The sequence below is a fragment of the Trametes versicolor genome, assembly GCF_000271585.1.
Source record: "Trametes versicolor FP-101664 SS1 unplaced genomic scaffold TRAVEscaffold_1, whole genome shotgun sequence".
In the NCBI taxonomy this organism is placed as follows: Eukaryota; Fungi; Basidiomycota; class Agaricomycetes; order Polyporales; family Polyporaceae; genus Trametes; species Trametes versicolor.
In genome coordinates this window covers 4,077,695-4,091,942 of record NW_007360321.1, presented here as the reverse complement: position 1 = coordinate 4,091,942, position 14,248 = coordinate 4,077,695, and the positions used below count along the sequence as shown (strand labels likewise).

Genomic DNA, 14,248 nt, shown 5'->3' with positions numbered 1-14,248 from the left:
CACATATACTAGGTCTTAGAAATTATTGAGCCTGACATTCTCGCACATGTCCTTGCCGGGTCTTCGTCTCGGAACAACGATCGGAAAGCTCAGAAGAGGGACCCGCACCCGCACCAGTTGGTCCACAGATACCCTCACATCTCACAGCCGGCCCTTCGAACCCCTCTGGATCCACTGCGGACGCAGAGAAAGAAGAGGACGATGACGACGACTATGTCGGGACAGGCGCGAGCCGGCGGACCGGCCTGCCCGTAATGTCCGCGAGTGGCGCCGCGAGGCCCGCCTTCGAGTTCAAGAACCACGCAACGTAGACGGCCATCGAGATGGCCATCTCCGACCTGTCCCGAGCCGTGTTAGCATTGAAACCTCATTTCGTGGGCGATCAACAAAATTCGCGCAAGGGAGACACATACTCTACGTGCGGCCCCACGATCGTGTCGACGCACACCTCCGTGAGCGCAGGGAGCTGAGCCTTGTGCGCAGCGAGGAACCGGCTGAAGTCGTACCACGCATCGGTTTTTTCCTCATCGTAGTGACGATTTGCGCTGTGTGCCCGCGTGAGTCCTATGTCCACCGGGTCGACAACGGTACTGGTAGCGCGCACCTGAGGAACTGCCGCGGGAACACGATACGCTGCATCGATGCGTGCGGCGTACACGCCTCCACGAAGCGAATGCCGTCCACAGGCTATCCCGCACGCCAGGTAGATGACAAGGACCGTTGCTACGGCACGATAAGACGGCGTCGGCGTACCGGGAGCCTCTCATCGAGCAGATTGAGCTCCACGATGTTAGGACACAGGTTGAGGAGCTGCGGGATGTTTGCGTACGACGTCGCAGACAGAATATTAATGTGTAGCTTCACCCCGGGCGCTCGCAGGAAGCTGGAGAGCGCGCGTGCATGGACAGTCCTACTGCTTTCGTAGCTGAACTTGCGCAGTGACGGGAGCCTGCTAGGGCCATGAATACCGATCATGAGCAGCCTGCGGGAGAGATTGAAAAGCACGATGAGGCAAATGAAATAACGTACATCATAGACGCAAACATGAAGATGAGGCTATGGTCCACGTCTACGAAGTGGAGGGTTTCAAGCTTGGGCAGTGTGTCAGCGGATGTCTCCATGCCTCGGCCACCCGCACGGCCTCCATGCAAAATGATTGTCTGCAGGTGCGAATACTTGAGGAACGCCGTAGGTCGAATAGGCTTTGCGCTGGACAGATCCTGCTTCATGTATTGCAACGGGGAGCTTTGACCGTTCGAGAGCAGCGCCGGCAGCGCCGGGAACACTCGAAGATAGCAGGACGCGTAGACCAGGTTCTTGAGGGGAACAGGCACTCGCATCAGTTCTGACGGCGAGTCGATGTAAAGTACGCGGACGAGGTCCGCGAGCTTGCTAGAAGAGCAGATCCGTCGCATGAATTCCGTAACGGACAATTCCACCTCGGGGAATGTCTGCGGGAAGTGTGGGATGCCATACATGCGGGGGAGGCCCAACCGCTGGCATACGCGTATCTGTCAGTTTACTTGGACAACCATCCACTAAGGATTGCACGCACATAGAAGCCCTTGCAGGTCAGGAGGATGCTTTTTCGGGTCCGATTGACGGGCTTGGCCAATACCCTCAAACGATCTTCTCTCCCAAGTCCTCTTGCACTGTAGGCGCATTCTTCTGTCGCCTGCATAAGGATGTGCTCCTATATCTTGTCCGGCAGGTTAGACAAAGGCCCTGGGTTCTCCCTGATCACATCGTATGGATAGTCCACCATAGACACCATGCTGCGAACATACACATTAGCGAGAATACGCTTAGTATAAAAACACGACGCGCACTCCCTCCCACTCCCGATGAATAGCTTTTCTAGCGCACCATCCGTGCGTATCTGCAGTGTGGATACTGCCACGATGTGGGGGTTTGCCTCCGGGATATGGATCATCTTCACGTACGGGTTGCAAGAAATCGCCCCCAGCACCGTAGCGCCATCGTCATGATTGAAAGGTGTGTTGGATATCAACTGCGTTGCTATCGACCCGTAGAGGCACACACATACTCCAGCGCTGGTGCCTTGCTGAGCGGTTGGAGCAGCTCGCGCCAAATGACGGTTCCCGGGCTCGCATAGATCTGTTTCTGTACAGAACAGGGCATGAGTCAATACTCTCATTTGCACCATAGAAGGCAGGGGTAGCAGATCAAGCGTACAAGACGCGTCCATTCCGGTAGGGCGCGAGCGAGACCGTAGATGAGCGTACGCTCGAACTTCTGTGTACCGAGCGACCGTTCCAGGCGATCTAAGAACAGTCGTGATGGGTTCGCCTCCCGCAGCGCGCGCCGGACCATTTGGTCCCTATCTGTACATGAATCGGGGTTGAGGCTGAGAAAGAGATCAGCGATCCTGGGGGTGCCTTGCAGGACTTGGTCAAAGTTGTTGTAACTCTCGATGCGCAGTCGGCGGACGCGGAGGCCTAGTTTGAGTGGCCCTAGGCGTGGGTTGGCTAGGGCCTGTGCGAATCCTTCTGCTTGGCTCCAGGTGCGCAGGATTGCGGACTCGTACAGAAGAGGAATGCCGATGGCGTACCATCGTTTCGAGACCGCTAGAATGGCGCCGATTGGCGCAGCATAGGTAGGGGTACAAGCGAAGGTGTGCTGTTCCAGCCAAGCTTCAAATGTATTATGTCGTAGTAGGAATGGCAAGGATATAGTCGAGAATGCGGTCCAGGACTTCATTTGGGACAGTCTCAGTAGACATGGTCGTTTACGGGAATCCCTAGTAAACGGGAAACGGTTGTCGAAGCTCAATGCACGCCAGGGAGTGCCTCATGCAATGAATTTTACATCAGCGTTTGGTTGTACAGCGTCAGACGGCCTTGAAGCAATGGTACGTACAACCCCGGGAGGTCTTTGGGTACTGACTTGTCCCGTGGTCTCGAAGCTGAGGTTTCCCCTTATTCTTTGCTACCGCGCCCGAACTAGTAGCTATGGCGGTGATATTGTACATTTAATCTACGCGCATGTGCAACTCGCAACTCGCAACTTTCGTGGGCGCCTAATGACCATATAAGGCAGGCACCTTTCGAAATCCTTGAAAATACGGCCAGATCCCCCGGGCGAGTTGCAAGCTGCAAGTGAAAGCTGATAGTTGATAGTGAAACCTCGGCTAACTGAGGTCGGACTGAGGTCGTACTTAGGTCGCGCGCAGTTTCACGATCAACTACCAACTACCAACTTGCTAATCTTATCTAATGGGCGCTTCTCTTTATCTCGCCCCAGATTAATCTCGTTGGCATCTAATCAACCTGCCCCAGACTCGGACTTCTGACACCCCTCCCTAGGTTTTACCTTCCTCCACTGCAAAAGCTATATCTCAGCAACCATAGGTCCTATTGGCTTCATTCTTTTTGTGGGTACTTACCTGAGGCAATTGGATTATGTTTGTACAAACACTGTGATTGATAAATAATAAACTTCTGGTTATTCCCCCTCTTTTGGGTAGATGTCCCAACGGCGCGTGAGCGTGTCGGGTTTCGCACCTAACCGTCCGGGGCGGAATCAGATTACAAGGTTGAACTGGGACAGGAACTCCGACCACTGGGCTTGCCAGTGGGTCAGGAGTTTGGTTGTGGCGAAGTACTCCAAGTTCTTGCAGTCCGTGACGACGTCTACCGGAGTCGGAGATCCTTCAAGGTAGTGCCGCCAGGACTTGAACAACTTGAAGATCACCAGGAGTTCCTTATCGTGAGTGTCGTAGTTCAACTTCACACCCGTGAGAGTGCAGGAATGGAAAGCAACAGGGTGGAGTTTGCCGGACTCCGAGGTGATGGAGAGAATTCTGGCAATGGCGTAGTCCGAGGTGTCGGTTTCGACGGTCAGAGGGCGGTTCGGCTCCCAATATTGGAGTACCGGAGTGGCGGTGAAGGCTTGCTTGAGAGCGTTGAAGGCCTTCCGGCAGTCCTGGGAGAAAGGACTTCCGAGTTAGGCGGGTAAGGGGTACAACAATCTCGGAGTAGTTGTGGATGAAACACCGATAGAAATTAGCGAAGCCCAAGAATGACTGAACATCTCGGACTTTGTGGGGTTCCAGCCACTCAAGGATCACGCGGACCTTGGATTCCACCATGGTGAGTCTGTCGGGGCTGAGGATATAGCCGAGGTACTCAACAGAGTTGGCGTGGAACTCGCACTTGTCGGTGCGAGCGTAGAGTTTGTGCTTTCGGAGGTGTCGGAGTACCTCTTTGATGTGCTTCAGGTGGTCCTCGGGGTTGTCGGAGTAGACCTAAGACGAGGATATCATCTAAGTAGACGACCACTGTGACGTCAAGCAGGTCCGCAAACACCTCGTTCACAAAGTGTTGAAAAGCTGCGGGGGCATTGGAAAGTCCGAATGGCATTACGAGCCACTTGAAAGATCCGTAGTGTGTGCAGAAAGCCGTCTTCCACTCATCTCCGGGGGTGATCCGGACTAGGTTGTAGGTGTGTCGGAGGTTGATTTTGGTGTAAATCCGGGCCTTCCGAGGTGTGTCCAGGAGGTCTGAGATGAGCAGAAGCGGGTAGCGGTCCTTCCAGGTGATCTTATTCAAACCCCGGTAGTCCACACAGAGACAGAGAAAACCGTCCTTCTTGACAAAAAGGACCGGAGCTCCGCAGGGGGAGTTCGATGGATGAATGAACCCCGAGCAGAGGTTCTCGTCGATATACTCATGGAGCGTATCGAGCTCGAGCTTTGAGAGCGAGTAGATTGGTCCGAGAGGCAGAACTCCGCTGTCCTCGAGGGTGATTTTGAGGTTGTACGGTCGGTGTTCTGGAAGGACGTCGGCCTGCAACTTGCTGAAGACGTCCGCAAACTTGTGGTACTCCTCCGGAATTCTGGAGAGGTCCGGTGGGGAGTCTGAGATGGACGTGCTACGAGCGAGGGCAGAGTCTGACACTGCCAGGTTGAGCGTGAAGCTCTCAGAGCCGGGAATCTTGCAGGTGCGCGCGAACACGGCGGCATTGATCAGTGAGACCCAGGGACCTGTTGGGGAGGTCGGGGCCACAGGGTCCGGGATGTCCTCTGGGGAACTCGGAGTTGGAGTTGGCTCCGGAGTTGGTTCGGAAGGGGGACAAGTCGCTGGTGCGGTCCGGAATTGGATGCTACGCTTCTTCCAGTCAATCAGCGGATTGTGGTTGGAGAGCCAGCTGTATCCCAGTATGGCGGAGACGGACTTGTTGAGCGGAGTGACGTAAAGGTCGACAGAGATGACCTCTCCCAAGGGAAAATGCAGAGGTAAATTGACAGTCCTAGTAATAATCTGGTTGAAAGTGCCATCGAAGAGCTGAAGACATATCAGAGGTATGGAACGGTCAGAATACTGTGCTTCTCCGTGAATGCGGAGTCCACGAAGCGGTGTGAGGATCCGGAGTCTATGAGAGTGCGGAACGGAGTTGGAACGGAGTCAGAGAAGAGATCAATATGGAGAGACAAGGGATCGGAAAGAGCGGACATGTTGAGTCAGAGGCAGGTCCTGACACTCCTCGGCCGTCAACTTGCCGTCTTTGCCCAGCTTGTCAGCATAGGGCTTGGTCGGAGTTTTGGCCGCCGGCTTGTGACCAGAGGAGGACGCAGTGATGTGTCTAGATGTGCGTCAACGGCCGATAGCCGAGGGGGGAGAGCACGTCTGAGAAAAGGGTGATGAGGGAGAGTAAGGGCTCAAGTTCCCTAGGATGGGGGGCCGCGACCGTGTAGGCTGCGAGACCAATATATTGTGCCTTTTACTCTGAGACGCGGACCTAGCACCATCACGGGCGCGGCGCGGACACAACTTCGCCGCAGTCGTAGACGCAAAATGCAGACGCAAACACGGACGCAAGCGCAGACGCGGACACAGACACAGACACAAGAAGGACGCAGACGCAGTGGGGGACGCAGTCGACAATCCTTTACGCTTGGTCGAGAGCGGAGCGTAACTCACCAATGAGCCGAACACGACAAGACGTCCACAGACATTGACAGCTGGAGCGGAGGTTTAGAGGAAAGGAGGTGGGAGTTTTCTGGGGAGTCTCCTGGACCCCCCCTGTTGACTATGTACAGGGTCCTATCTACGCAACGGTACTCGGGCCCGACCTACTTGGCTTGTGTGACGTCGCAATCGAGGCACACCTCGGGCAGCGTGCGGTGGGCACAATTGCGCTGTTGCGCTCCGCGCCACTATCTCTCCTGAGTGTTGTGCTGCTCCGGGGCACGCCCCGTGCGGCCGCGTCCATTCCTCCTCTGTCCCGGCGTGAGTGGCTTCAGTGCAGGCCTCCAACGCAGCGCACCCCAACTCTAGTGCGGCTTGCGGTGCGACATGCCTCCAGCGCGACACAACATACCTTGGGTGCGGCAGCTTGCTGGCCTCAGAGGCAGTGGATGCTCATCAGCGGACTTCGGGGTACCAGAGTTGGAGGAACCGGAGTTGGAGGTAGACGGCTTGGACGACTGTTGCGACTTCGAATCTGAGGTGCCGGACTTGGTCCCAGACTTGGATGTCCCAGAGTCCCGGCTTTGCTTGGTCTGGCGCTCCCAGTACCAGTTGTAAATAGACTGGGCCAGGCCGCAAAGCCCGACAAGCGTTGTCGGCTTGCCCACCTCCGAGATTTGGTCCTTCAGACGGTTCAGAAGACCGTCGTAGAAACGGCAACGGAGCGGGGTGTTGCCCCACTGGACTTGGGTCGCAAGACGGGTAAATTGGGTGATGTACTTTGCGATCTGGTGGTTGTCACCCATCCGGAGCTTCATGAGTTTGTGCTCCGCTGCTCCGGACACATTGTAAGGTCTGAAGTTGACACGGAGTTCATCCTGGAAGGCTTCATAGTCCAACATGAAGATCGGAGGTGCTTCGGAGTCCGACTCCAGGAGATACGGCTCGAACCACTGGAGGGCGGTGCCCTTGAGGTACGAGATCCCATAGGTGACCTTCCTCTCTTTGGAGTTGAAGGTCCGGGGACGGGCTTTGAACACGAGCTCCAGCTGCGCAAAGAACAGTTGGAGTTTGTTTGGTTTGGTCCCGTTGAACTGGTCCGGCTCGCGGACATTGTTGCGCTCCGAGGACCTGCCACCCTGGTTCTGGTTTTGGGTCGCGCGGTCGTAGGTAATGGACTGCGCTAGGTACGGGATTGCTCCGGTGATGCGCACTCACCGCGCCTGCCGCCCGCCGCAGTGTGGGCACCGCTCTCGAGCTCAGACCGCCCCAACGTGGACTCCCTGTCGGATACTGCGCCCCAACGCGTGCCCCGCACGGCCCCGAGCCTCCCAGAAGGCCGCCTGGGCACCCACGCACCACCCCCATTTGCTTGCCCGCGAGTCGAGCAAGGCGAACCGCGATAAGTGGCCCCGACCGAGAGCGCCAAGCCCTGCCAAGCATTGGGGTTCGAGGGCAGTACGAAACACCCGATACGCTCGTCGGGGGTCGCGGCGCATACGCCCCCACCCACCAATCACACCGCGCGGTACGCGCGGCCCCGACAGCCTAGGCAAGGCCAGTAGAGCACGGCCCCCGTAAGGGCCCGATCGTTGCGCACGGCGCGGCGGGCACGACGGGTGCATCTTTCATTTATTATCCTTCCCGTACGGCTCCGGCCCCTCCTGTATATACGCGGGCCCCGAGCACCGGGAAATCCACCTTCTCTTACCCCTTCAGAGCTCAAGTTTGTGTTTGGGCCTGCGTCTGCGACTGCGACCCCGACTGTGTTCGCGAACCTCCCCAACAGTGTCCTTATGCCCTCGACCACGTCAATTACAGTGAGCACTTCTCGGACGTCGCCGTGCACTGGTACCCTGCCCCGTGTCGCATTCCCCGACTAGCGTCCGCGCAATCCCCTACCCCCGGGTCAGGAGTGATAAGCTCGCTCGACCCCCACCCTCCTCCACGCCTCCGCGTTCGTAGGGAACTCGGGATCGTACTGGGAAACACCCCGCACACACAAGTCACTTCTCGGGTCTTGTCCTCTCGGCCCATCGACCCTGGCGTCCTAGCGGCCGTTACGGGAGGCTTGAGTGCATCACCGGCGAGCTGTTCCGTGGCATCAGGGTTGCGAGGTGGGATTCTGGGGTTCACTCCACCGACCGGAGGCTGCCCAACCGCTGGTGCCTCAGGATCAGGTACGGGGGTGGGCACATCTCAGAATGGATTGTTGGGGGAGTTGATGCAGGACGGTGCTCCAGTACCTGGAGCTTCGAACACCGGAGCTGCAGGGATGGCTCCACGCAAGGGGCTGTTTTCTCAGCTGAACAGGTCCAGAGACCTCGTCTGAGTATAGCGGGGGTCTTCTGGCCTTGGAGGCCAAGTCGGCGTGACCTCGCCGGCCCTAGGCCTGCGGGCGGAGAATCCCCTGAAGGTTTTGTCAGAATCCCCTTGGTGAGCCATGACGAGAGTCCCAGAGTGAGTTTAGATATACTGTTAGGACCGTGCTGTTCGGAGTTGAGCTCTGGGTTAGTCGGAGGTCGGAGTTCGGAAGTCCGAGATGGACTTAGCAGCACAGGAGTGAGGACACTGCGAAGCTATTAGCAATGCACTGGGCAAACTCATCTAGTTCTCTATTTTGGACGACGGAGTTCAGAGGTGGACGGAAGTCCGGTAGAGTTGGAAGGGAAGAGTGGGGAGAAGGCTGAGGGCGAGTAAGGAGTCAAGCAGAGAGACGAAGACACAGTCTGAGGCGGACTTCGGGTTCGGAGGTCGGAGGTCAGAGATCAGACGGAGGAAGTCGAGAAGCAGAGAAGGAGTTTGGATTAGGGAACGAGATATCTGAACTCAGGTACTACAACATTCTGGGCGCGTATTTATGGGCATGAACCTTATTGTCTAGCAGAAACAATAGCGAAGGGTAAATACGAAATTTGGAACTCGGAGTACGTACGGAAGTCCGAAGTCTGAGATACAAAACAATAAGCTAATTGTCTAATCAAGTGATAACGAAGTATGACGTGATGTGCAATAAGCAGACATATGGAGTTCGGAGTTTGGAGATGGGGTTCGGGATCGGAATTCGGCGCACAGGATGTAACATGTTGAGACACTCTTAATCAGTAAACCTGTTTCGCTGATAATGTGTCAGATTCCCATGTTCCGTTGTATACCTATGTCTGGAAGTCCGCAAATAAATGTCTTGTTGCGATCATCATTGGTACAATCCGCGCGTCTGAACGGCTTTTTGAGTGATATAAAATATATTTGATCCCGTACCTATCTGTTACTGCTGGCCAGACATTTGTTTGCAAAGGTATGCGAGCACGGCCAGCATATGCAAACCTATCAAGCCCTTGACAGGGTTGCAATGGCTTGGGAGCTCAGACGGGGAGATTGCGTGTCTTGCAAGCTAGTGTCTAGTGACCGGTTTTGGCTGCAAACTGGGCTTACATGTTGCAATGGCTTGGGCAGATTGCAACCGCTTGCGCGTGCTTGGAAGCATTTTTGCTGTTTGCTGATGCCTGTCAGTAGCTACCTAAACAAGAAACAAGTGAGCTACAGACAAGAGTCAGCTAAACAACAAGGAATGGGAATGCACGCATGGAGCTCACCTCAGCATTTGGGGAAAGAATGATGACGTGCCTGCGTGCAGTTGGCGAGGTATATGAGAGCGAGGGCAGACACCACTATCAATGAGGTGCCAGCAGCGATTTACGGATAAGCGGACCTTGTGCACTTTGAAAGTAAGTAAATGAACATATGTGAGTAAGTAATAAGTAAGAAATGAAAGTAAGTGGTATAGTAAGCAATAAGTACAACAATCTGAGCTCATCCCGCCGGTTACACACACACAGGTTATACTTGTTGCTTTCGTAAGTCGATAAAAAAAACCCCACATAACCGGAAGTTTATTATTTATCAATCACAGTGTTTGTACAAACATAATCCAATTGCCTCAGGTAAGTACCCACAAAAAGAATGAAGCCAATAGGACCTATGGTTGCTGAGATATAGCTTTTGCAGTGGAGGAAGGTAAAACCTAGGGAGGGGTGTCAGAAGTCCGAGTCTGGGGCAGGTTGATTAGATGCCAACGAGATTAATCTGGGGCGAGATAAAGAGAAGCGCCCATTAGATAAGATTAGCAAGTTGGTAGTTAGTGCTGCCGTAGAGTAAAGGTCCCTTGAAGCAATGTATACCTTGCCTTGACCGGCATCTCGGCGGAATCAGTCAAGGTGTCCCCAATGCCACTCGGTAGGCGCCCCAAGGTCACCGCCAAGGAGGCGGTCCGAGTGTCCGGCTGTTGACAGTGTTCACGTGACCGACGCGACACTGCAAACGCGCGCGTCGACGCGTCGACGCGTTCGCTACCTGCGTTGACCGCCATGCTGCCGCGCTCCACCGTACCTCGAAAATACACCCTGAGTGACATGGGAACGGTTTCGTATGACTACTCCCTATCTGGCTGAGATATTCTACCTGTTCTGGAGCTGCTCAGGCCACTGTTGTGTTGCAACACCCGCTCCTAGGTAAGTGGGCCCCTCTCTACGCACCGGTGGACAGTATCCTCCGCGTTTTGAGTAATTTGATGTGCCGAGGATCGCGCCAGGGGAGAGCCCTGTAGAGTAGTATAAAAACCATGTCCGGCGAGCAGGACAACACCGCAAAAACAGCGCCAGGCTCTCCCCTGTTCCTTACCATGTCTCAACTCCAGCACTCAGTCTGCCAAAGATGTCACGCTGTTGCTCCTCAGCCGTGCATCTGCGCGACGCTCTCCGCAGACGCCAACCTCCCCCACCCTGCTTATGGACAGCAGTGGTACTTTCCGGCACCGCCACCTTCTCCAGCACAGTGGCAGAACACCGCCCTCCCTCTTGGACCATATCATCACGTCGCCCCTCCGCCACCTACTCCCACTGCACACCATGGACATGCCGGTCATATGGTACCCTATAGGTATGTCTTAATGTCGATATTATGCCATAGAACTAACTTTACGGGTACTGCAGTGGGATAGAGCCTCACAGCGGGCTGCCGCTCCCTGCCATGCACCATGGACCGCATCCACAGCACCCCCAGCCACTTCAGGGCCCAGAGCGTCCTCCTCTCGAAGAAGCAACGGGCCCAGTCCTCAATGCCAACGGAAAACGCGGCCGCGCGAAGGGAGCAAGAGGCGGGGCGAAGCGTGCACGCGGTGGTCGCGCGATGGCGCAGACAAACGCTGACTTCCCCGTCATCGGGTCCGCTGCGCCCCCTGGAACAGCAGTTGGCCCCTCTGTGCCTCTTGTTGTGCCGCTTTCCGATGCGGCCCGGCTCTCCCAGCCACTGCGGCGCTTTGGGTCGCTTGTCCGGAAGCAGCATTCCCCCAACTCGTCGCAAGCAGCCGCATCGGACGTCTGGTACTTCATGTACACCCTAACGGAACTTCCCAGCAAGGACACGACGTCACGGCCTGACTCCCAACCCCGCTTGCGAAGCAAACCACAAACAGAGTTCGTCGCCTGTCGCCTCTGCACGTATGTACTCCTCTCCTACATAGTAGACTTGGTGCTAATCCCTCGAGCTTATAGAAAAGAGTGGCAGCTCTGGAAATGTCAAAACGGACAAACAGACACCATCCGGACGCACCTTCGATCTCACCACGCTGAGGTATGGCGCAAAGAAGTCATCGCCAACCAGCTCAAAGGCTGGCAGCAACTCGCCACACTCCAAGAGGGTAAATCCGACATCTCCGCTCCGTCAACGCCAATGGAACCATACTCAAATCACGGTCTATCACGGCGTGCGGTTAGGTGGATGGCGGCTGATGATCAGGTATATACATTGTAGTGGAGGCACTCGCCGACTGCGGTTAACTTGAATTGACTTGCCTTTTCTACTGCTTTCGCGGTGGCTACCGGCTTTGCAGGCCATTAATGTCGTTGAATCACGGCTATTTCGGGATATGCTCATCTTTGCAAGCACGTCCCCAACGCCATTAACTGACAAAGACATCCTCCATCGCACGCACGCGCATGACCTATTAATCCGGGAGTACGAGATGGAGATGGAGAAGCTCCGAAAAGAGCTTCAGGTGCGTCATTCTACTTTGTGCTCTATATACGCATGCTCACTACCAGGTATTGACTTGCCTTGTCTTCAGACGGCGCTTGGGCGCATTTCGTTTACTTGCGACCTATGGACATGTAAGATCCTTCGCGGCTTCTTCGCGGCCACCGTACACTGGTGCAAGCGCAACTGCAACGGTCATCTTATCATCGACTCCCGTCTCGGCGCATTCCGCAATGTCCTGGGACAACATACAGGCAAGAACCTAGCGGCAGAGTTCTTCAGCATCCTCGAAGAGCTTGGCATCGTACACAAGGTGATATTGTGTTTAATTGCATGCTGTTACATACTGACGGCCTCCCTTAGCTCGGCTGCATCACCCTCGATAATGCAAGCAATAATAACACAATGATGGCAGACCTGGAGCGCATTTTGACCGGGAAGGGGATACCCTTTCATCGGGATGGAAACCGCCTGCGGTGCGTCATGCATAGTGTTTGGGTTTGGCTATGAGACACTTACTTGTTGACAGATGCTTCCCACATGTTGTCAACATTTCCGTGCAGCATGGGCTCTCTTCATTGACCGATCTTGACCCTTTCGAGCCCACAGCGACAGCAGACGAGTCCACTAATGACATCCCAACGCCAGACCAAACAATTGTCGTGCTTGATGACAACCTCGGGGATTCAACTGCGAACGGAGCTCTCGATTTGGACCCGGAGTACGCCGCTGCACTTTGTAGCGACCCTATCAAGAATGCTCGGCAGCTCATCTCGGTGTGCCGTGTCTCGGGCCAGCGACGCGAGGAGTTCAAGAACACCATCATCGAAGGCAACAAAGCTGGTAGCTTCGGTGAAGGGGTTGAGCTGCCAAAGGCTCAGCTTCTGCGTGATGTAGACACGCGCTGGTCTTCGACATTTCTGATGATTGACAGGCTTCTCGAACTCTATCCGGTGCGTCCAACCATTGCCATCAGGGCTTAGTACATCACTCACGCGAGATCCTGCTACACTTCCTGCAGGCGGTCCAGAACTTCATGAAGAAGCCCGACTATGAGGAGCTCGCACACCACCTGCTCTCCGAGAAGGAGCTCGATGTCCTCGCGGATGTCCGCGGCTTCTTACTGATCCCACACCGCGTGCAGGAACTGCTCTCGGCTGAGCAGACACCTACCGCCTCAATGACGCTTCCAGCGTATGAGGAACTCCTTGAGTTATTGAAGCTCGCCCGCAGCAAGTACTCGAAAATTGCGCACGGCATTGAGGCTTCCATATCAGTACTCGAGCAGTACTTGCGCTATACGCGCCAAACGCGCGTGTACGCACTCGCCATGGGTATGTCTACACTCTATTTTCAGTCATATTGCTAATCATGTCGTCGTTTCACAGTGATCAACCCTTCGGTCAAGCTCAAGTGGCTAGAGAAAAACTGGACCCCCGAAGAGGTCGATGCTGCGAAGGCTTGGATGCGAGAAGCGGTACGCTCGCGTTGACTATGACAGGAGTCTCTGCTGACTGTGCTAATTATATAACAATTACAGATGCTAGACTATCGCAAGCGCGAGCGTGAAGATACGCGCACGGCGGCGGCGTCTGAACCTGCCCGGAGCACAACTAGTACTCCGGGCCCCTCATGCCCTCCGACCCCTCTCCCCGGCGACATTCATCGCGCCTATACCCCTACACCCTCCATGCAAGCATTGCCAGGCTCGCACGCATCGCGCTCGCTGCGTGTGGGCTTCGGTTCGCTTCAGGACCTGCGCAGGGAACTCTCGTCTTCAACAGTGAGTACTAGCACGTCCGACTCCGATGCAGGCACAAACCTTGCGTCCACATCGCATCAAGAGGAGTCCGAAGAGGAGCTCAAGGCGCGACTCGATGCAGAGGACGCTGCCGTTGTGGACGCCGAGCTCAAGGCGTACATCGAGGCGGGACTGAGCTCGCAAGACGTCGATTTGCTTGCCTACTGGGATGTACGCCAACCTCATTCATCCTGTCGGCTGTCACTGATTTGAATTTTCTCAGACTCACTCGGGGGTGTTCCCTTACCTCTTCCATGTCGCCCTCGACATTCTTCCAGTGCCCGCGTCAAGTGTCGCATCAGAGCGTGTATTCTCGTCGAGCAAGGAGACCGATACTCTGCGGCGGACAGGGCTCGATGCAGCAATGATGGAAATTCTTCAAGTCCTCAAGTATGCCATCTTGAAGGAGTCGCGCGAGCTGATGAATGCCTACGCCGCGGCACCTCCCCCGCCTCGGACTATGGAGAACGAGTTACGACGGGAC

At 55.4% G+C, this 14,248-nt stretch overlaps 4 protein-coding genes across 4 annotated transcripts; 3 read left to right on the top strand and 1 right to left on the bottom strand.

The window, feature by feature from the left end:
• Positions 1-211: 211 nt before the first annotated feature.
• Positions 212-2,721, bottom strand: TRAVEDRAFT_42486 (uncharacterized protein; the record flags this gene model as incomplete). The annotated part of the gene is made up of 7 exons (XM_008034056.1): positions 212-338; positions 414-545; positions 605-687; positions 754-952; positions 1,030-1,496; positions 2,044-2,124; positions 2,197-2,721. The coding sequence occupies 7 exons, from the start codon at positions 2,719-2,721 to the stop codon at positions 212-214; spliced, it is 1,614 nt and encodes a 537-aa protein (XP_008032247.1).
• Positions 2,722-11,889: 9,168 nt separating this feature from the next.
• Positions 11,890-12,138, top strand: TRAVEDRAFT_108337 (uncharacterized protein; the record flags this gene model as incomplete). The annotated part of the gene is made up of 2 exons (XM_008035077.1): positions 11,890-11,985; positions 12,055-12,138. Coding segments are annotated over 2 exons (180 nt in total), but the record flags the coding sequence as incomplete, so codon positions are not given.
• Positions 12,139-12,368: 230 nt separating this feature from the next.
• Positions 12,369-13,332, top strand: TRAVEDRAFT_33747 (uncharacterized protein; the record flags this gene model as incomplete). Its single annotated transcript, XM_008033824.1, has 4 exons — positions 12,369-12,439; positions 12,493-12,625; positions 12,719-12,916; positions 12,985-13,332. The coding sequence occupies 4 exons, from the start codon at positions 12,369-12,371 to the stop codon at positions 13,330-13,332; spliced, it is 750 nt and encodes a 249-aa protein (XP_008032015.1).
• Positions 13,333-14,002: 670 nt separating this feature from the next.
• Positions 14,003-14,176, top strand: TRAVEDRAFT_90228 (uncharacterized protein; the record flags this gene model as incomplete). Its single annotated transcript, XM_008035076.1, has 1 exon — positions 14,003-14,176. A coding segment is annotated over one exon (174 nt), but the record flags the coding sequence as incomplete, so codon positions are not given.
• Positions 14,177-14,248: the final 72 nt, after the last annotated feature.